This window comes from Mchenga conophoros, linkage group LG10 (assembly GCF_057382185.1).
Source record: "Mchenga conophoros isolate Kocher_MC1m ecotype Shallow Benthic linkage group LG10, M_conophoros_male_GT1.1, whole genome shotgun sequence".
NCBI classification, from domain to species: domain Eukaryota; kingdom Metazoa; phylum Chordata; class Actinopteri; order Cichliformes; family Cichlidae; genus Mchenga; species Mchenga conophoros.
Genome location: NC_140535.1, coordinates 14,351,738 through 14,373,938, shown reverse-complemented (window position 1 = coordinate 14,373,938; position 22,201 = coordinate 14,351,738). Strand labels below are relative to the sequence as shown.

The 22,201-nt window shown below is 40.8% G+C and overlaps 2 protein-coding genes across 6 annotated transcripts in view; one reads left to right on the top strand and one right to left on the bottom strand.

Annotated features, from left to right (window-relative positions):
* Positions 1–14,039, top strand: part of npas2 (neuronal PAS domain protein 2) — a 44,058-nt gene extending 30,019 nt beyond the window's left edge. For 3 of the 4 annotated variants that reach the window (XM_085288607.1, XM_085288609.1, XM_085288608.1), the window contains exons 6-22: positions 262–351; positions 633–753; positions 1,605–1,718; positions 1,809–1,927; positions 3,739–3,821; positions 3,917–4,023; positions 4,146–4,293; positions 4,403–4,487; positions 4,578–4,704; positions 5,842–5,939; positions 6,083–6,169; positions 6,517–6,708; positions 7,399–7,602; positions 7,736–7,920; positions 8,081–8,170; positions 8,248–8,458; positions 9,706–14,039. In XM_085288607.1, the coding sequence (XP_085144733.1) occupies positions 262–351; positions 633–753; positions 1,605–1,718; positions 1,809–1,927; positions 3,739–3,821; positions 3,917–4,023; positions 4,146–4,293; positions 4,403–4,487; positions 4,578–4,704; positions 5,842–5,939; positions 6,083–6,169; positions 6,517–6,708; positions 7,399–7,602; positions 7,736–7,920; positions 8,081–8,170; positions 8,248–8,458; positions 9,706–9,903 (2,259 nt within the window). In that variant the 3' untranslated portion in view covers positions 9,904–14,039. The remainder of the gene's footprint in view (positions 1–261; positions 352–632; positions 754–1,604; positions 1,719–1,808; positions 1,928–3,738; positions 3,822–3,916; positions 4,024–4,145; positions 4,294–4,402; positions 4,488–4,577; positions 4,705–5,841; positions 5,940–6,082; positions 6,170–6,516; positions 6,709–7,398; positions 7,603–7,735; positions 7,921–8,080; positions 8,171–8,247; positions 8,459–9,705) is intronic. The other variant, XM_085288610.1, reaches the window with a different exon arrangement.
* Positions 13,242–21,008, bottom strand: radx (RPA1 related single stranded DNA binding protein). 2 transcript variants are annotated; one of them, XM_085288611.1, is made up of 15 exons: positions 19,943–21,005; positions 19,173–19,315; positions 18,882–19,074; positions 18,531–18,639; positions 18,058–18,155; positions 17,848–17,967; positions 17,675–17,770; positions 17,427–17,588; positions 17,116–17,264; positions 16,887–17,035; positions 16,742–16,789; positions 16,554–16,672; positions 16,247–16,483; positions 14,593–14,775; positions 13,242–14,485 (listed from the first exon to the last, which is right to left on the bottom strand). In XM_085288611.1, the coding sequence occupies exons 1-15, from the start codon at positions 20,529–20,531 to the stop codon at positions 14,349–14,351; spliced, it is 2,532 nt and encodes an 843-aa protein (XP_085144737.1). In that variant the 5' UTR covers positions 20,532–21,005; the 3' UTR covers positions 13,242–14,348. The 2 variants fall into 2 exon arrangements, with proteins under 2 accessions (XP_085144737.1, XP_085144738.1); XM_085288612.1 differs by lacking the exon at positions 16,742–16,789 and having other exon boundaries at positions 19,943–21,008.
* Between the last annotated feature and the right edge of the window lie 1,193 nt (positions 21,009–22,201).

Sequence of the window (22,201 nt, the reverse complement as noted above, 5' to 3'; positions counted from 1 at the left end):
AAGGCAAAGCTACATCCTCTCTAAAATGATGATTTTTATTTTAAGCGCATGTATTCATAGTTTGCTATAAAATCAGCAGTGAAGACGTGAGGTCTCTTTAGCCAATATGCGAAAGCAGAGTAAATATCAGCACGTTAACACGTCAGCATAATGTGCTGATAGATTAATTAAGACCCGATGAGACATTGTGCAATTATTGTGCAATTTTTCAACATGCTGTAATACAGTAATATAATTGTGGTAACTTCCTCCCTCTTGCAGGCCCTAGATGGTTTCTTGGTTGCATTAACTACAGATGGTAACATCATATACGTGTCTGACAGTGTTTCCTCACTTATTGGCCATTTACCGGTAAGTAAGAGGGCCTCAAATTCATGCAACCATCAAAGCTCTGTATTGTCACTTAAGCATAGCAGTGATTTAGACAACATTAGATTTCACTTCACCATATCTGGTCCTCGTTTTATTTTTGTTGCCATAACAGTGAAGTTAGACAGAAAAAAGCTCTGTTTTGCTGCTTTATCTGAAGCAGATTGCCGTTGTGACTCCCATTAAGACTGTTGTGTAAGATATCACTTGTTGAAATGGTGCCAGGAAGACTGACTGCCATTCATCTGTCTTTTTTGCACCAGTCAGATATGGTGGACCAAAATATCTTGAATTTCCTCCCGGAGCGGGAGCACGGGGAGGTGTATAAGCTGCTATCATCCCACATGCTGATGACTGACCCCATTGCTGCTGACTTCCTTGACAGTGAGTATCCCGCTGAGCGGGCTCTCTGCACACACTGTGTCTGGGTCATCGTGTTGAAACACAGCGGAAGTAGAAAGGTTAAAGCCTGTAGACTGTCTCCCACTTTGGGAGATCAAAATGCTGTGGACAGAACAGTTGCCGCTGGTGTAATTCTCCACTAAAAATCAGCTCAAAAAGTTATGTTGGCTCAAGAATCTTCTTTCTTTGTTTGAAGTACAAAAACAACATTTGACTGTTGTTTTCTGTCTTGTAGAATTTTTGTCACAAAGACTGTTTGGACTGAAACTGAGATACAGAAGCTAGTTGAATTACGGTCTGCAGGTTATTGGATTGCTGATTAGTGTGTATCTATGATTAGACTTTTAGCTAATAATAGGAGCTAGCTTAGTATCATAGTTAAGACTTTAAATCACTGTTATGTTAGCACAGTAATCCAAAGCAATGTAGTATGGGAGGCTCAAGAACCTGACCTTAATCCTGTCTTACTATTGGACTTTTCTGGGGAAGAGAGAGGACGAGTCGCAAGAGTCTCGGCCTATCTTTAGAGACCTAAATAGCAAACTGTCACAAAGCCAAGTCTGCAGTAAACAACATCCTTTGAGCACATCCATCATTTGTTTTTTACCAGTAAAAAGGATTACATTTTATTACCTTGCTATGCAAAGGTAAGTTTATTTTACACTGTCCTAGTACAGGAAACAAAGCAACCTCTTCTATTGGTGCCTGTCAGCATTTTGACTCTTTGGTTTTTCTGTGTCAAAAATACCATTGAGAAGCACCTCAGCTTTTATAATGATGCATGTAAACTTCATTATGTTCAGGGTGTAACCATGACAATATCTGCTTTTTAGGTGAGGCACACATTGAATTTTGCTGTCATCTAGCTAGAGGTAACATGAACCCAAAAGAGCCACCTGTATACGAGTATGTCAAGTTTGTTGGAGATTTTAAGTTTCACAACCATGGTAAGGATTTGTTTTCTTTTTAAAACAACTACATTTAGAAAAAACAAAACAGAAATACACATACATATGTACATGTTCTTGGTCACACAGTGCCTACGTCGTCTTGTAATGGGCTCGAGTTGACGTTACCAAGGAGTCTGCAGTCGTCTCTGGAGGAGCAGGTCTGCCTCATTGCTACCGTGCGATTAGTCACTCCGCAGTTTCTGAAGGTAAAACCAGCTTGAATGTTAAATCTTGTTCCTTTGTTTCTCTGCTTGTGACTCCACAGAGTAACACTTTACACATTTGCCTAACAAGCAAAAGACCCAGGGGGTGGAGGGTGCAAATCTCACGCGGGTTGCGTTAGGAAATCAAATATGTGGCGCTACCTGCTGTGGCATCATCATGTGAAAAAGGCAGCAGCCTGATGGCGCTTCTGTCGCTTTGTTTCTCTGCTTGTGTCGCTGTGTGTGCTGTCACTAAATCACTCGAGGGCTAAAATGTGGCACTAAAAGCAGTTTCGGTCCATGCAGCAATAGTGAGCTTGGATCAGTGGCACAATGAGGTCTGAGAGGTGACACACTTCGGCATACACTGATTCCATCGTGGCGCACACACTCTGGAAAACCTCTCGCGACAAATAGGTTCAGTGTGGCACACTGTGTACTTGCCAACTTGTTACATCATGAGGATACGCTGTGATCCCTAAAGGGCCCTTTGAGTTGAAATCTGGCCACTTGTCAAGTTACAGCTGGGAATTAAAGTCGCACTCAAATTTTTGTGAGATCAGCTCAGATTTTATACCCTTTCCAAGCATCCCAAAGGAAATTTATAAAATGGCACATTTCCAGCGATGGTTTGTTGAAGATTAATTAAATCCCAATATGTAAAAGAAGTCAGTGCAGTTTACATGTACAGGATGGTCAGTTGCTATTAAAAGCCAAAAAGCTTAGAACACCCCCCCCCCCGCCTGATCTATTGCACAGACTTCAGCTCTGCCGACTAGTTATTCCAAACTGCAAAACACACTGATTACACTGATTGGTCAGACTGGAACAATATCTACTGGGACGAATGACATGGAACGATTTTTTTCCTTTTTTCCGTCTCAAGATGAATCCTTTGTAAACAGTAGGCATCAGTTTTTCAAATGTAGAGAATACAAAATTCCCCAGTTCTTTTCAAAGGAGCATTGTTCTCATTTTCCATAGAGGTTCAAGGGCACAGCATTTTAACAGTGACACACAAGTGTTAATAAAAACGTTGGCATTTTCCCGGGCAATATGTAAAACGATAGACACAGCAACTGTGTCTTTGGTTTGTGGACTAGCATTATGGCTGTTGCCACGTTGTTTGCTAGTAATCCTTGTTTGGAAAAAGCATCCATCGTGTACATGGGTGTATTGCACAAATACAGACGCCTGTTTGTTAGTAAGTAACATGCTAGTAAAACACTTGACTTTCATTCGGCAGAGCTGGAGCACAGACTGTTTGGCAAGAAGCCATACTGTTTGTCAGATCATTTTATTAACATGTTCCAAAATGCGCACAACAAACGTAAATTAGCTAAGGCGACACCTCAGAGACTGCTAGTATCCTAGTTACCATGATGACACACAACATTAAACCTTTAATATAAAAATTATAGAGTAATAAAACAGAAATCATCCTCTTTACAGTTATTATGGACAAATTAGCCAGAGACCAAAACACTTTTCTGTACCTCCTCTTCTCTAACATTGGAATCTAAAGGGACTGACTCACTTTTGTTGCCAGCCTCAAGTGGCCATTTGAGGAACTGCAGCTTTTTGCACATGCTGCAGCTTTTTGCACAGCAGCATGCTGTTGCTGCTTGGTCCCTCTAAGCATATTCTTGATGTGTAATGATCTTTTTGTGTTAAGTTTCATCATGCACTGTACCAACTCTGATATTAAAAACTATGACCATATACAGGACATACTGTACATAAAACACGATCATGCCTTGCTTCCCTGTGAAATATTAGCGGGGACCTTCCTCAGTCTTTTTGTTTTTGTTTAGGACTTGTGTAACGTGGAAGATCCCTGTGATGAATTCACCTCCAGACACAGCCTTGAATGGAAGTTTCTGTTTTTAGATCACAGGTAAAATATTTGTATTATCCTGACAGCTACCAGTCTATACTTACAAAAAGTATTTCTTGCATGTTTATTGCCCTGTGTGCGTGTGTGTGTTTCAGAGCCTCGCCAATCATAGGCTATTTACCCTTCGAGGTTCTTGGAACTTCTGGCTATGATTACTATCATGTGGATGACTTAGAGCTCATAGCCCAATGTCACAAGCAATGTAAGCTACTTTTCTGTTGCTTTTTTTCCTACCAGTCTCCATGATCACTGTATCAAGGGCAAATGTAAAAATTGACAGAAATGTCAAAGCACTCATGTGGACTTTCTTTCTTCTCTCCTTAGTAATGCAGTTTGGAAAAGGTAAATCCTGCTATTATCGATTCCTGACCAAAGGTCAGCAGTGGATTTGGTTGCAGACTCACTACTACATTACTTACCACCAGTGGAACTCCAAACCTGAGTTCATTGTCTGCACTCACACTGTTGTCAGGTAAGCCTGGTTTCTTCTTTCTGTGTGTCTGTACACATTTCCTCTCTCTTTGGGTAAGGGGTGTATCGATCTAGCCTCCCTTAATACTGCATTTTCTGTTGTCCTTCAGCTATGCTGAAGTGCGAGCTGAAAGAAGGAGAGCGTTTGGCCTTGAAGATCTGTCGCCACCTGAGATAGCCCCGTCCTCTGTGAAGGTAACTCGGACACATACTGCACAGCGTGTGACATTTACAAGGTCAGCTTCAAACTTGGCCCACCATGTTGAACATTACTCTGTGTTCCAGGCTCAAGAGCTCTACCTGGACATCTGCTCCACACTGGACGCTCCACGGGACAGAAACAGCGGTGCACGTTCGGTGTCCTCCCACAGCTCCCGGAAGTCCTCCCACACAGCGCTGTCAGACTCTGCATGTGAGTCATCCTCTGCTCCCCAAAGTGCTAACTCACTCAACAGTAGGCCATTATTTACAGAAATGCTGCTCCTGTGTATGGGTGGAAGATCTGTTATTGGGGATTGTAGGCAGCAAAATAATGTGAGTCTAGTGATAACCCTCTGTCCCTGGGTTTGACATTTTCATTAGCAATGGAAATGGAAGATCAATCTTTAGTTTCCAGAAGAGTCCCACACTCAATCCTTATTTTTTATGTAATCTTTGTGATCACTAATAAAACTCCAGACGTTGTCACTACACCCACCTCGGTGTATGTGGGTGATGATGCATTTGTGAAAGGTTTCCAAGGCTTACTTTAGCCTGCCCTATTTGTTTGAGCCCCCATTCTCAACGACTTGCTGCGCTTCCACCCACTGCCTAGTATGCTAAAACATTTCCATCTGCATATTTATGAAGAATGCACCAGTGGCAGCTTCATTAAAGTTGTAGTTTTTTCAAAGTAAAACAGTGTGCCAGTCTTTCCTTAGCCCACACGTATATTAAACTTTGCTACAATGAAAAACCATTTGTGGTAGAATGAGAGTAATCACAGAATCCAAATCAGCAGTTTGCTATACAAAGAAGTTTTGGCTTTCTCTCAGAGAGGCTATAGTTTCTCTGTTTAGGGAAAAAATGCATAAAGGCCATTTTTGTTTGGGGAACTTATTTTAGAAATCAAAGTCTGTTGATAGGTCTTGTGGGAGTGTGGCTACAGTGTGGAAAATGTTGTATGAAGGCTTAACTGTGCTGCAGAAATTAGACATTAAAATTAGCTTCTTTTTTTTTTTCTTCTTTTTTTAACCTCGAATGTTGACACAGGCTTTATTTTTATCCTAAAGTCATAAGCAATTCTTTGGGCACCAATTTCCTTGTAGAACTGTTCTAAATAACTTTGCAGGGCAGGTCAGGATTTATTATTTCACGCCAAAAAAAAAAAATTACTGAGCGTCTGCAGATGAAGCCTAATACCTGTAAATGTGTTACTGACACAACGATTATGCCACTCGTGAAATGAGTATAAACGCAAGAAGGTAATTCACTCAGTTGTCGCAGTTACAAGTGTTCACATTAATTCACATGATTATGAATTTAGAGGTGACCTGTCTCTGCCCTGCAGCAGCAAACTCTTACACAGAAGCGTGCACACCATCGTGGCAGTCTGCTTCCATTGGGCCTGAAAAAACATCTGCCAGATTCCAGCCAAGCAGTTCAAAGGTCAGTTTACACAACGTTTACATGTATCTCTTTGTCTTTGGAGATAAAAATGGTTTTCAAGAAACAAGCGTGCACAGATAACACATTAATGTCTCCTAAATTGTGTTACATAAAACGATTTTCCCCATTTTTTCCCCCTGTAGAATTTGGCACAAAGACAAAATTCCTTTGACCTTGTTTCCCCAATGAGCGTCCCCCTTTCTCCTACCTGCAGCAAGCACTCCGCAATGGTTAGTGTTAAGACTTCCTCTCCAGCCTGTTGTCTTCTGCCTTTCTGTTTGTGTACAATGTCTTACTGTTACTGCTGGATGTGATTATTTCACCTGTTGGTTGTGCACGGTTTAATAAAAAAAAAAGAAGAGTTATTGTGTATTTCTCCCAGAAATCATTCATCCGTGTTACATTTGAACTGTAGAATCAATATTGCACAAAAGGTTGGAAGATTGGTGTACTTTCCTCCGTAACAGGAATAAACCATTACATGACTCACGCTACTTGATTATAGCCACATTTGTCCATTTCCCTGAAAAAGCGCAAAAGTGTTCTTACGTCCCTTTCACCTGCTCTCTCTGTCCAGCAACAGCAACCACAGCAGCAGCAGCAACAGCAGCAGTCCTCCATGTATCAGCTGCAGCAGCCGCAGCTCGGTGTCATGAACCAGCTGAAGGAACAGCTGGAAGAGAGGACGCGCATTCTGCAAGCTGACATTAAGACACAACAGCAGGAGCTGCACGACATTAAGGAGAAGCTTCATCTTGCTAACCTACAGGTAGTGTTCCCACACTTTCAAATGAAGAGACTGCAGCGATTGTTTATTCAGCCGCGAGTTAATCTTGAGATCTTAACACAACACAGGTGGAGTGTTTTTGTTCTGTATTGGCAAAATGGGCAGCCTCAACTTCAGAATGAATGCTCATTACGTCCAGATCAGCTGTTGAGAAAAGTCAGCCTACACTACCTATAATAGCCAGTAATGGATAAAAGGCTCCACCTAGAGGCCAACATGAAAGACTGACTCCAGTGATTGTCTCTTTGTTTTGTGCTTACCTTCTGGATGTGCAGGCAACATGAGATGAGCTGTAATTTGAAGCATAAACATGCCACACATCAACATGTAACTAGTCTGAATTGAACCTTAAACGATCCCCCTATACGTATCAGTATTACAGCATCCTGACAATGCCCTGTCTTGCAGTTAGAGACAAGTGATTTAGCCTGCGCCACAGTTTGCTATCTCTCGACCAAGTTTTGTGAAATTCAGCTTCTTTTACTTCTCTTGTGTAATCCTGCTGACATACAAATAAACAAGAAGTAATTTTCCAGTACATCCATCCATCAATCATATGGGTGCTGAGGTGTATTCCACCCGTCATGGGGCGAGGTTAGAGGTTATGGAAATCAGTAAGTTGTCTCTTTTTAGAAAGAATTAATTCAATTTGTCTATTTCTGTGTGTGTTAGATGTTGTTACAGCAGCCTATCAACAATGACTTTAGTCAGGCCCAGCAGCAGCCTCAGCAGCAACAGCAGGGCCCCGGAAGGCCTGCCCAGCAGAGTCAGTCTGGGGTCATCAGACAGCTGTCGGGCCACCCTAAACCAGTCTGCGGGGCTCACAGCTCATCCCCACACTCGCTCCTGAGAGAAAACAGCTCACCTTCAACACAGGTACATCGCTGTGCAAGAGAGAAATCCAAACTTGAAACCAGAAACACATCCAGCTGGAAGCTATCCTCTCAAGTAGTTTTATTGAAACCTCGTTTGAGTTGACGGTTGCTCTAAAGTGTCTCTGTTTCTGTAGGTCCAGCCGAGGATTTCCCAGAGTGGGCAGGCTCAGTCAGTGAGTTTGCCAGTGCAGACAAACACGAGTCTGACGATGCCCTTCTACAGCAACCCCATGATGTTCTCTCAGACCAACACGAGGCCTCAGCAAGATGCAAACCAAAGACACCCAGACAACCAGTTCAGCCAAGATGGACAACTACGGTAAGAGCCCTGAGAAACACTCATAGTACTCAGAACTCCAGGTGTTAATGTCAGTATGGCAGGTGATGATGAAACGGTATATTTTAGGAATAACATTCACTTTATGTTTACCTCTTCATGTTATCCAACCTCTAACCCTGATATGTTTCTTTTCCTGCAGAATGCTTCTCAACCAACCAATGCAGACTCTGGTTCCCACCAGCGTTTCCTCGCAGCCTTCCCAGTGCAACATGGGCATCTCCCCATCGATGTGAGTCCTCTCACCGTGCAGACGTCTTTATGGTATGTTATGTTGTGTCTAACCTCTTCATCGTGCGCCACGTACAGATACACCTTGGAGCAGCAGATCCTCGCCCCCTCGTTCCCCATGCAACAGGTCAACTGCAATGCCGTCCTCGTGCCCTCGCCGGTCTTCACGTCTCCGATAATGATCCCACACAACAGCTTCATCACGCACCAGTCGCAGTCAGCCTACCACTCGCAGCCTCAGACCTCTCAGCACTCCCTGCAGCTCCAGCAACCACAGCAGTTCTTTCAGGTACGCTGCAGCAACATGAGTCAGCATGTCGTCCTGAGCATCTTACACAGATTTTTAGACTAAAAGGCAGTTTGGCAAGGATTGCTGCATAATGCTGTTTAATATAAATAACCAAGGCTTTCTATTTATTTATGATCTTTTTGGGTATTAGACTGTATCTGAATACTGAGTTACCACAGCAACAAGCTACGGTGCATTTCCCACAGGTTTTAAAGCCTCAGCTTTGTGCCAAAGCTGTGCTGTGACTTTAGAGTGATTCTTACTGTTTTTAAGATTATAATGAATAATTTTTTTGTGTTAAGAAATGTTCATTAAAATCAACAAATGTTTACAATGAGGGCATATATCTTTAAAAACAAGCAAACAAACAAAAAAACCCACCACACAAACCATGAGGGATGGTGTTGTATTTCCAGAGTGATGCATGTGATGTTTGTGTCTATGTCAGCAAGTATGAACATGTGAGTAACGGTTCACAATTAGCTCGTTGAGGTGATGTAGGTCATCACCACTCTCTCTCTAAAGAAGGCATCCATATAAGAAGCAGCCAGCAGCAATGTGACTTCCTGGGATGATGCAAAGTCAGTCATTCAGCGAATTCAGGCAGCAACAGGTGAAATAACTGCAGGCAGTACCGAGCGAGTGGATCCCGCTTAACATTTCTCAACTTCGAGCTGTGTGACTGAGTTAACTACCAGTGAGAGCCCAGGATGACATATGATGGGGTGCCAAATACATTAGAGGGTTACTAAGGCAATCGGGACCTAGAATGTACAGTAGCAACCGACTGTCAGTGACAAAGTGATGCCTGAAGAGCAAATTGCTCCCAGTGTGGACACCCCTTAAGTTTGAAATGACCACATTAGGCATTCTTAACCATAGCTGCTGACCTCTTACTCCCAAAAGATGTCACAGGTAGTCACACTGATGACCATCAGGGGTGTGCCTCTCCACTGTTCTTCCAGTATCTCACAGTCAGCTCACAATCAGCTCCTTGGTCCAGGGTCAACTGGGCAGTGAAACCTATCCTCACAACTTGGCTTAACAAAGAGTCCACTATCTACCGAAACCCATTTTATATAATCCTCTACCTACTGCAGAGCAAGTCTTGATATTCAGAGACAGCCCTCATGTGTACACTGTTTGCACTGCACATCAGTCGAACATTAGATTCTATAAATAAAACTTGATAAAAAGTATTCTGTCTGCTTATTGTACTATATTCATATTCCTTGTTGTGTCTGCAGATGACTCAAGGACTCGTACACGGTGGATCTACTCCAGCATTCTTACACACCACTAATGTGCCACAGCAAAGCACCGTGGGATACATTCAACAGCCACTAGCGCAGCAGCAACAGGCGCCACAGCAACAGAGGCAATACCAACATTCCCAAAACCAGACTGGCAGCGTTTCAGAATATCGAAACATGCTGACTCGGTAGCGGTGTGGACTTGACCGTTGTGCTGAGATCTGCCTCTGTGAGGAGGCCGTGAAGGTGGAAGCACTTTGTGTCATGTGGGAGTCAAACTCGATGACAAGTTGGTTAAAAGTGGGGAAAACTGCTTGTTGTGATCTTTAGATGTGAAGCTGCCCTTTCCAGATGAAGCCGGCCTTTTATGTCACTGGCGAGAAACCACAAGCAGAGATTGCACTGACCCGACGTTGAACATCGGGGACCCGAAGAAGTGTGAGGTGCTGGGCCTTCATCTGCAGGCTACGTCGCACTCAGTGGGTCCATCAGTGAAACTGCTGGGACGAGTGGTTTATCAAAGCTCTTAAAAAGAAACTTTTTACATGTTTACACGTGGAACATTTTTGTCTAACAAAGTTTCCTTTAAGTGTCTGTTCACACTTAGGTACCACCTCCTACTCAAAAGTAGAGTATTTATTTTTGCCCAATAGTTGTTTATTTCATTAACTAATGGTGAGATTCTCAACACCCCTCCCACTGGCGACATAACTCGAGTGAAAATGACAAATCTCACAATGGGATTTGTGTGCATGAGAACTCTACATTTCAGTTGGCTCCCACATTGTCCCCAAAACAAGGTATGTTCATGGTAGGTCACATGACAGGGGCTTTACGGTGAAACATGCAGTGGTAAGATGACCATCATATCAAAAATCAGGGTTGGTAAATACTAAGATGTCACACATGCTATAGGACCACGCTCAGAGAGTAATTCTCCAGTTTTTTAGTAAAGGTCTATCTAGATTTTTAAAGCCTCAATCTGGGACTAAAGAAGGGGCGTTGCAGCTATTGCACCACTTCCTCAAAACGAATGACAACAGCAGATATTTGAAGTTACAAATTTTCGGTGCTTTTGATGAGCAGTGCGGGATGAGTCCTCTTTTGATAACCAACCTACCGAGTGAGTGGGGGGGGGGGTGGCTTAAATAATGTGCCTTCAGCCGTGGTACATCCATGGCGCAGTTTGATGGTTGTGTCTGATTACGGCTTTAAAAATCCAGCTCAGGTCTATTTGGAATACAAAGTTATATTTTCATAAGGTTATAGATTATTATTTTGCTGCATCAGAGTTAAATACAAAAGCCTAGATTTGTATTGGATATATGACAAATATATATTGGAAGATTAAGGTCCCCGGCTGTAAGGATAGTGTCTCATTCACAAGTTATCCATTTCCTGAAATCCTAATGAAATCATTTCATTTTTATTTATTACACTTATAACTGAAACACTACACGGGAAATTTTTTTTTTTTTTAAACACATAAGTTTGAATTGAGTTTTGTCTGTTTGTGTTTGTGCTTTAGACATTGAAAGGTCAACACTGGTCCTTGTGTCTTGCCCTATGACAGTTTCACACAGTTCTCCATTCATCTGTATGGACCAGCTGTGGTTTTACAATACAAAGCAATGCAGTGTAAGTTGAGTGTAAGCTTGGTGATTTGAATACAAGGTGGCAAAGTTTTGGGATTTTCACCAGATGACGGTCTGGTCTTAGGAAGCGCACGTTCCATGGTTATTACACAATTATTATCGGTTACATAATAAACTTCAATTTTCAATGTAAATATTGGTTTAAAAAAAAGAAAAAATGGTTCACTTTTAACAATAAATATAAAAAAACATGCAGGTGAGATTCTCTAGTCTGCTGTGACAAGGCTATTGCCATTATTAACCATCACTTGTTATATCACGGTATAACACGACAACGCTGTACCTGCACAGCTGTTTAAATATCTTCGAAACAGGGAAAATTAATTTAAGACATTTTCATTCCATTTTTGTCTCTTTGAACGTCTATGAAGGAAAACAAAGTACGCTCCAACCGTGACCACGTGACCCAATTTATTAGCATCTGAAAAATGCAGACATGGAAGTACAGCAGCCTCTATTGCATTAAAAAAAAAGCCACCAATTTCACTTTACTGTATTCATGCATGAGAAACTGTCTACAGATCTGGAAAGCAGTCCTGGCACCATTGCAGGATGTTCCAATCTTTTTTATGCAGCCCTATGTCTAACCTTTTATATTATCGTGCTTTTGCAGCGACGTGTCCAACTGCAGTCCTGTGTCCATCAATTCAAATCTAAAGCTAAATGTAAACATGCCCTTCGGCTGAAGCTGCAAATCCGCATGGTGTGTTGTCAGATTGTGACACGATGACTTCACAATGAGGAGAATGGAGTGCGTCAGTGTAGACAGATTAACGGTAGAACCACATTGCAAAAGTAAACTCCATAAAGAACATTAATTCATCTCTTATCTTGTTAATGACAATCTCACACAAACTGCTGTGCGTTCCCAGTACAGCTCTGCGTTTCCTGAAATTCTCACTGTGCTACACTTTATTTAAAGCAGCCCGTGCGGCTCGATACGACAGCTTGGTCTCCACACCTCGAAGCTGAAGCTACTGTACTGGTGCTGTTCACGTTGGATAACAAGAAGCATCCGTCAGAATACTTTGAGCATGTCCATTCAGTGCCGTTTTACACTTTTCTATGTGCAATGTCAAACTGAAGAGAAGAATGTTAATTTATAGTTTTAAATGTTTCAGAACAGATGTATATAGAGGTGTATAATAAGCCGCTGTACCATGTAATTTATATGGAAATATTTTTTTAATGAAAATGCCCTAACATTCCCTTAACCGTTTATATCAGCAGTATCTTTAAAGGGTGTCCACTATACACCACGACTGCAGTGATCACACTTTATAGTCTGTCTGCATGGGAATGTGGTGCAGAGTGGTAGCTCCTCACAAGCAGGAGGTAAAACACGAGAGCCTAACCTAACAAAGAATCTCTGTAGTATCATGCATTTACAATAACGAAGAGATTAAATAAAGAAGATGAATCCTTATTGTGGGGTGCAGAAAAAGCTCTCCAACTGTGCAGACTTCACAAGTAATTCAGCCAAAAAAAAAAAAAAGGGGGAAAAGTGCAATTTTCCAGGATTATCAAAATACTTCTGATGGGTAAAATCAAGTTTCATTCTCCATTTATTCATGTCTATGCTTCTACAAGTGTGGCAAAGAAACAGTAAAGGTGTTACTCAGCAGTACAGAGGTGCCATAGACAACTATAGCTGTTTTCTTTCATTATTCAATAGTTATCAATACCATACTTTCAGACGGTGGTAGTAAAATCTCTCCTTGAGTTGATTTTACAGAATCCAGGAAATATTTCGATCCATGTCTTTATACAAAATTGTTGTCTTGTTTGCCTTGCAGAGGTAGTTGAGGGAACTGCTGTTCATTGAAACGCCACTGTGCTCAATCGCGATGGTTTTGCTCTGGATGTGAGACGATGTTTTGTGTTTTTTTTTTCCTTTTCCTTGTACGTGTGTATTGCTTTGTTGAAGTTGTAAATAATCCATCCACTCAGTCAGTACTGTTGTTCCTTTTAGTCAAGTTTTAATACTTTCCCCAACAGTAGTTACCTTTTCTTTTGATGTCTGCACCTTTCACAATGCTCTTCTTCCTCCTGGATGTTGCCATTGAGTGTCACTGTTTTTGAAGGTATGTGAATTTAATCACATTTAACTTGTATTTTCCTTTTTTTTTTTTCTGATCTGTAAAATAATGACTGACACCCTCAGTGTGAGAGTGGGCAGTCAGGTCAATGTTTTCTGTGTGAGATTTGCCAGGACATGAACAAAATAAACCTGGTATTCAGCCATTTCTGCAGTTTCAGTGCAGAAACTAACATTGAATATATTGTATAATAGAATGTAAAAAAGCAAAAACAAAAAACAAGACTTTAGGCTACATAGTTGTTTATTTTATATGTCTAATAGATTACATATGTATGTTACATGATTTTAAAATTAAAGTAATTTTGTAACAGATGAAGTGTCTTATTAGAGGAGGTGAGGCTTATTTTGCGTTCGAGTTGGTGTTGCACAGTCACTTGTATGGCTCATTTTCTTTCTGTATTTACCATCAAAATAAGCTTTAAAAGATACTGTTAACATTGTTTTAAAAGAAATTTAAAAATTAAGTTTACATTCGAAAATATCTTGATATTAATAATGATACTGAAATATTTATAAAAAATAAATCAACCTGAATATTGTGAAATATTTCAAAATAAATATTTTTAAACATATGCATGTTATTCTGAGTTTTACTTAGAATGTTATCCATCAGGAGGGATATTTCTCATCAGCTTTGAGTTCTTGGTGCAAAAAAAAAAAAGGGCACATTTTCATTTTCACACCACAAAGTTGTTCCCTGTGGAAACATTTTAATGGTAAAAATATACACTTCAAGTAATTAAAAAAAAAATGTTATAAATTATTTAACATTCAATGTACATATAACAGGGAATCTCTTTCTATTGCTTCTATTTTAAATAACTATTAAGTTACATGATTAATGCTGATATTTACATGCTGCGCTTGCTCTCGTGTACCTTCTAGTCAAGAGAAACCTCCGTCAACCTGTACACCTTGCTGATCATGACTTCCACCTTATCTCCACCCAGGTGACAAAGGTCAAGGATGCACACGACATGTGTGTCTTCAAGCTCACTGGCAGTTGCCAAGATTTCCTCTGCAGGAAAAAAAAACAAAAAACACACATTTTAAATATTAAGTGTAAAAGATGCATGTGTTGGCAAATGCTTCCTGAATGGACGTTGTCTCCCCCACAGTGACTACCTGGCCTGGGAAGAGTCTCTTCACTGTTGTTAGCAGTGTTGCTGAGAGGACAGAGGAAACCAGATGAAAGGCAGGACAGCATCGTGTTGCCATGTGGATCCTGAGGAAGGCCCACAGCCTGTGGCTCGCTGGAGCTAACAACAGGAATATACATAGCATCAACAGCTATCTGCTTATTAATGCCTGCCAGGGAGATAAAAACAGAAAAAAAAGTTAAGTGGGAATTCATTTCCAAATGTATGTTTTTTTTTACTCCTACTACCACCAGGTAAGCTTTGCATGATTCATAGTCCAAAGAAATTCTGATTTCTTTAATATTGGCCCCTTCTTCAGTCCCTCAGTTGAGCCACAGTATAAACCATGATTTCTTTCCTCTCCCTTTAGGTAAACCTTCCTCTCATTGCCTTCCCTTGTCAAACAAAGGGTTGGGCTGCAGGTGGGATCATCTGATATCCTCGTGTCGGTGTTGTTCCCACATCATCATAATAAATGTTGTTCCAGGTTCAACATTGCGAGTGACCAATCACATTGTTGTGACGTCATACTTTTGCGACTTCGGAAAAAAAACGCCTTAAAAAAAAATCTACTTCACTTGCGAGAAACCGCCTCTGTCTGCCGATCCAGCAATTTCCATTCTTTGCATTTCAGGATAATGTTCTTTAATAAACAATAAGCATTATACATATTGTCCTTGCAACACTGGAATTTCATAAATGAATGAATGGCTTGGCTTGCAAAAGTATGACGTCACAACAATGTGATTGGTCACTCGCAATGTTGACCCTGGAACAACATTTATTATGATGATGTGGGAACAACACCGACACGAGGATATCAGATCATCCGGATAAGGCTCCTGTGCTCACAGAGCTCACACAGTCTGAGCTGTGTCTCTGAGATATATTACATGTATCTCTTTCTTTAAATATAGCTAAAAGAGGCAAAAACTGTTTGAAAATGAGTCTGAGGCCTGAGCTTTTGGCTTAGAGACACTATTTTGCACATATGCTGACCTGACTGTTAATTGTTAAGAAAAAGTCTAGCAGGTCTACCTTATTGGTTTATATATCACCATTTTTCTAATATTAAAAAAGCGCTGCTCATCATTAAGGATTTTTGTTTTCACACCATTTCTAGACGTTGGTTTTCATCCATAACTGAAGGAAGACCTAGCTAACAGTGTAGGTGGGGTTACACAATGCTGTGATTCTAAAAGCGATGTTTAACTGAACAACTAAAGGAGACCAGAAGGCACAGGAGCAATGTTAAAAGAAGCAGATCAAGCCTAATAATACAAGATCATATAAATTCTGGTCTTTTCTAAAGGTGGCTCAGACCTCTGACTGTGTGATTGTGTTTCCACTGACAGTGAGTTTCCAGCTCACAATGACTCACTGATGACGCATATGTAATATAATAAAGATCTGTTTGCTTTGGCTATTCAGGACTAAATGAATAAGACCAAAGATTTTTGTCTGGTTGAGACTCTTAATAAGAAAGAAAGTAAGAAAATTTAAGAAAGAAAAAGTGTTTGCTGACATAAAAAAAAAAAGTATTATGCAGGAAATAAGACAATATTCCACTGAGGCTGAAGTGGCAGGAACAGCAAAAAGTATGTTTTTAAGTTTTGGGTGTCACCACTGGGTTACTTCACCTAATATTGTTACGTGGTAGAATCCTGGACAAAGCACAGGAGAGAGAGCGTCAGCAGTCCGCAGTGGTGTCCACCGTGTTGGCTGAAGGTTACTCCACTGCAGCAGGACGTTCTTCTCATCAAGCGTGAACCTCCGACAGATGCTGTCCTGCCACAGACCGCCTTTACACAAATGCTCGGACACTTCTTGTTGTTGCCTCACCCAGCTGCTGCTTTCCCATGATAAATCGTTAGATTCTGGTGAGAGACAAACGTATCAGCATGGCAATATATCAGGAAGCAGAGTTTTTAAGGTGCAGCAATTCACCTGGATTTGGATTTTCAGCTTGCAGACTGAGTCCCACTTGTTGAACTTCCTCAAATGCAAAGTTGCTCTCTTCTTCCGCCTGCTCTTCACCCTCGTTTGTATTTTTACGTCCAGCGTTCCTGCAGAAGACAAATGAGCTCAGACTGGTTGATACATAAATGTTGTGTTACCTGCTGAGTTGTTGTTACCTTTTAGCTGGAATGTTACCGCAATTCAAGGAGGATTGTGTGGTTTTACTGGAAAACATGTTACATCAAATGTAATGAATGGGTTAAAATTAAATAATGACTCGGCATCAAGCTCAAAAATCTGAAAGTCAGGAGTCAATCCTACCTTATTTGAATTCTTCTTTTCCTTCTGCTCTCAGAGCTGCTGTCAGTACAGTGAGACGTTAAACTCTCCACAAAAGTCTGCTTTGTTGTTGAGGAATGACTGGGGTACGTCACAGTTTGATCACACACATCAGTGGAAGCACTGGGCACCTGCAGAAAACCAGCTGACTTGTTTTATATTGTTAATGGCAACTGCTTTTGGGAAGACGATTTAAAATAAGGTCGTTCACCTCTTTGTCTTTTAGTCCCTGTGGCTCTGGAGTTTCCATGTACTGCACTGCTGCGATCTGACCTTGGATTGCGAGTTTCTTGTGTTCTCTGTACTGCAGGGTTTCTAACTCTCTCTTCAAATCAGCTGCAGCAACCAGAGGAACTTGAGCTGAAGGGAAAGAATAAAGTCAGAACCTATGCTGACAACGAAACTAAATCATTTTTGCTGCAGGACAAAGATGTAAACACGAGTAAGGCGATATATTTTATGAAATAAAGCTGTAACACATGATCTGAAAAACAATGTAAGCTAACATGCAACTACACACACCATCAGCCATTGACTGTGTAAACATCGCTGGGGGGCGAGGGTAGCGGTAATAGCCACCAACAGCTGTTTTCTGGAGGACAACATTGTCCTTCAGAGTCTTGGTCCACTGGATGAAGCTTTTCACTCTGGGGTCATTCACGTACGGCTGACCTTTATGGTAACCTGTTGTTTAGACACATCATTTACAGTTCACTTACACAATCAATTTGCCACATTATCAGGTACTTATTGTTCCAGCTTGTTCTAACCTGTGATGAACGTCTCAGTCTCACAGCTGCTCGTGAGGTACGGCAACGAGCCTTCCACATGACAAACCCTCATCTGAGTGCAAACCAGGTAGGTCACTATGGAATAGAGGATATATTTAAAAAAAAACTGGCATGCTTACAGTGTGGCAGCAGACTTGACACAGCTGACTTACTCGGACAAATATGACTGAAGATTTCTGCTTGAGAAGTGGAAAAAAGCTCCAGAATAAAAGGATGGTCAGATGTTCCATCCACTGCATGTACCCAGCGATACGTCCAGTACTTTTCTGGACCTAAAAAGGTGAACATCACCGACCAAAATAAATTCTTTCAATTATCAAAAACCACTTCCACGCAACAGACAAGATAAGAACATCTCTTACCTTTCCCTTTACCCTTCACTCTTTCAACACGGCCAACAAATGTCACCAAACCAATTATATCACATGCTGAATTGTTGGCCAGCTTCTCCAACTCTGACCTGTGAGCATCAAAAACATCATGCAGCAGCTGTTTAGGCGAAACTCAAAACAACTTCTTCATTTTGTAGAAACACAAACACATGGGACAAACAGCAAATAGAGTCCTGCACGCCGTCTAAACACACTGTAATAAATCTAATTTCCCAAACACTGTAATAACTGATTTATTTGCAATGTTTCTACACTTGACTTCATCAAGCAAACTCTAGACTGGAATGTTCAAAATATATTGATGTTTGTAAGTTAGAAATGATGTGGTAGTTTGCAGTAATGCATAAACCAATACTTGCAGCACTGAATCCATGCCTTAGGTGCAGATAACAGAGAGATACATGTAAGGCAGTAGACTAACTAATACGGTTCTAATTCATTACCGAGCAGTGAACTGGTAGGAAATGTCAGGCAGTCCCCACTGAGGAAGTATGCTCTTTGGTGAGACCACGGTGATGACTGAAGCTGGGTTGCGAGGGTTCAGGCAGATTTCTTGGAAAAAAACACATGCAGACGACAGTTTACAGGTCTTTACAAAAACCATGTAAACACTAAATGGTGAATAAATACCAAAACAAACCCTAACCCCTAACCCAACAGAAAATTTATCAATTATATATGAAAATACAGATTCTAAGATAGTGTATTGATAATATATGGTGATTTTTTTCACAGAAAACAGTGCTACTATATTTTTAAAAATTACTGATTATCATCAGTAGTTACGTACATACCGACAGAGTTAAAGGTCTTCATTCTATGGTGGTCCATTTGGGGGCGTGACCGGTTTGAATAACTCTGTTTCAGAGTGTAATTTTGAAGGTACAACACTGTGCCAACATTCAGTCGCTGGTAAAACTCGGGACAAAGTTCATTCCAAAGCACAAGGGACATTGTGCCACTCTGGTCAGCAACTTCAAAGTATGCCTGAAATATGATGACATATGAGTTGAAAACATTTAAACTATGCTCTGTCACAACATGAACGTATATTACAAAAAACTGAGATCTTGTTCACATCACACCTGGTATGGGTAATCAATCTTGAGGCCAAACTTTCCATAATACCTTAACCTGGATTTGTGTATGATTTTCACCAGGAGAGGGAGGGGCTTCCACGTGTTTTTGAAGGATGAGTCCAGGCTAGAAAGAAGTGTAACCTTGGACACTGTTGGAATCAAGACATTACAGAAAACCCATTGTCGTTAATTTTACTAAAGTAATAGTAACTAAAACTTTTGTTTACTATAATTTTATAGAAATATATATATATGTTTCTGTATGTTTACTTTGTCTGTGTGCAAGTGTTTTACGTGAGTACATTTTAATTTTGTTAATGCAATCTACATCTGTTTTTAAGTATCTGTGTTGCTGCCCTGTTGGTCAAGTCTCCCGTTTAAAAGAGATCTTTGATCTCAATGGGACTGCATCATCAAGCATCCGATTAGTAGATGACCTGCTCTACCTCCTGAGCTCAACTCCAAAATCTAATACCTTAGGTTATTTCCCCATGTTAAGCCTTTTCCTGTGATGGTCATTTATAATCTTTTATTTTTTCTGAGGTCTAAGAGATAAATCAAAACCAACCTATCAATCAATAGAGGACATTATTTTTGGTCATGGTCATACACCACATCCTGCCTTTAAGCCACTTAATTGCCTCCTTATTTATGAGGCAATTAAGTGGCTGCAAATAGCAAAGTTCACTGCAGTGTTATAAATTATAGGTGACAGAATAATGATATAAACAACACAATGTGAGAGTGAGGGAGGGGTTGAGATAGCAGTATCTCACCGTCCAGCACAGTATCAGCTGAAGGGGATCCTGATATCCAGATGTCGCCCTCTGGGTCGTCGTTGTTCCAAAGTGACAGGTAATGTTTGCGGCTCACCTGAAGGGGGACATCACTTTGCAAGACCACGCTCCTCTCCATTCCCTGCTTGACCAGAATGGGCAGTGAACTGACAGTGTTTACACGAGCCAGCACAGCAGATCTTTTTGCAGCACATCTGAGCTGTTCAATGCAGATGTAGCCATGTCCCAGCCTCCTTTCGTTGTAAACAAAGGAGCACTGCGTGATGCTGATTTCAGACCCGGTCTTTAGGCTGTTGCTGTGCACCAGATGATTCAAACTGGGGTGAAGGAAGCATTTAGCTCGCCAGACTCCATCTGTGACTGTCACATCGTAGCTGTAGCTGTCGAGCTGCTGCCCTTTCGTTTGCTCGGACAGGTATCTCTGAAGTGCGATGACAGCGACAGGAGCTGCGTCCTCAGTTTTCAGTTTCAAGCTCTGTGTAGATGATAACCGCTCCAAAGTCCTCTGGAGGAAAGACGCTTGAGTGACACCACTCACCACTGAAGAAGAAGACGAGTTATCCTCCATCACAAATGTGTAATTAAAGCAGTTAGTTGGTCGGGTAGTTAGCCGTTTTCTGTCACTCTGTCATGTTAGCTTGTTGGCTAAAGTTGTCTTGCTAGTCTTAGCAATAACTAAACTAAACTAAATGCGTTTAACATGAAAAAAAAAACTATCCGAGTTCGCCCAACAGTAGGCTTATCTTACAAGCAATGCGTCATACACAACTTATTGCATTTTCAGGAGGCTTCTTCACCTGTGAAGTTGCAGTTAACGTTAGCTAACATTACAAACATCGCGGCTTGATGGCGTCACTATTAGCCTCGAAAACCAAAACATGTACAAATACAAAGAAACACACTTAATACACAAACGCAGTTTATATGTGTAACCCTGCCATGTCAAATTATTTAATATAACTTCGAAAAGAACTGCCTACTGTACTAAAGGGAAATTCCTGCTTTCAAAATCCGCGCTTTACCTAACAAGGACCATTTGATATGACGTCACCAGAGCGCCTTGCGTAATTTTGTAGTTTTTAAAAATACAATCATGATTCCAAACGTTTTCCCTTTTAACTTACACGGAGTATTATATTTTACTGACAGGAACATGCACTTTACACATTAGAGACCAGACACGTGTTTTATATGTCCTCACCCAATAAAATGAAACATACATTCCCCCAAAATTAATTTCATATCACAGTATATAACAGAGAACACCTTGTATAAAAACTTGCTTCCTCCAGTGAAAATTAAATTAAATTTTAAAAAAATTAAATAGCATTTTTTGTTGTTGTTCATAGGTTAAAATTCAGGGATTATCCCAAAATGTCCATTTAGTAACTCAAATCTTAGAGGAAATAACTTGAAATTATTAAGTCAGAATTTTTAAATAATAACCCAAAATTTTGACAGTTTTTTTTCCCAACAACAGACAGCAGCTTCCATAAACACCACTAAAGGAGCCTTCCTATTCAGTTTCATTGGATTTCTTTTAGATATCATAGCAGACTAAAACTTCCTGATATATAAGTTCATCAAATCCCTGGATGAAATTTGCTCTACAGACAAGACAAGATAAAAAAGACCTGTCTACATTTTCCAGCATCTCATTAGATTTATTTATGTGAAAATGGAAACTGAAGCTTCAGAAACTGAACTTGTTGGCTTCTGTGTCAAAGTTGTACTCATGAGATGATAAAAGCTACAGATGCTTTAAAAACAAAAATCTCAAGGTACATAACCTACTCAGAACCTAACATTAGCAAGACAGAGACTAGCTGGTGAACACTGGAGAATTTAACAGGAAACAACAGCCTAATATTTCCCTCAGGAGCTGGAAGCCAAAAACAAACATAAAAGAGTGAATTTTGTTTTTGATGTTTGTCAGTTGGACACATATGCAGTGTGGCCAGGAAAACCTGTGATCTGTACCCCAGAGAAGAAAAGCACGGAAACTGTGCGCACTTAGCAAAGACAACGTCGAAAGGTGTATCTTCAGGGTGCTGCTCCAAACTCACTCTTTGTCTCTTTGTACTTACCTGCTCTATGTAATCTTCTTCCCTGTCCCTCTTTGTGGAGATCAAGGGAGTGGCCTCTTCTGCTCTGTGAGACACTGAGGGTTCTGGTGAGGCAGTGAGAGCAAAGAAAGTGGGAGAAATGGCAGCTCTACATCCCTCCCAAAAATCTTCA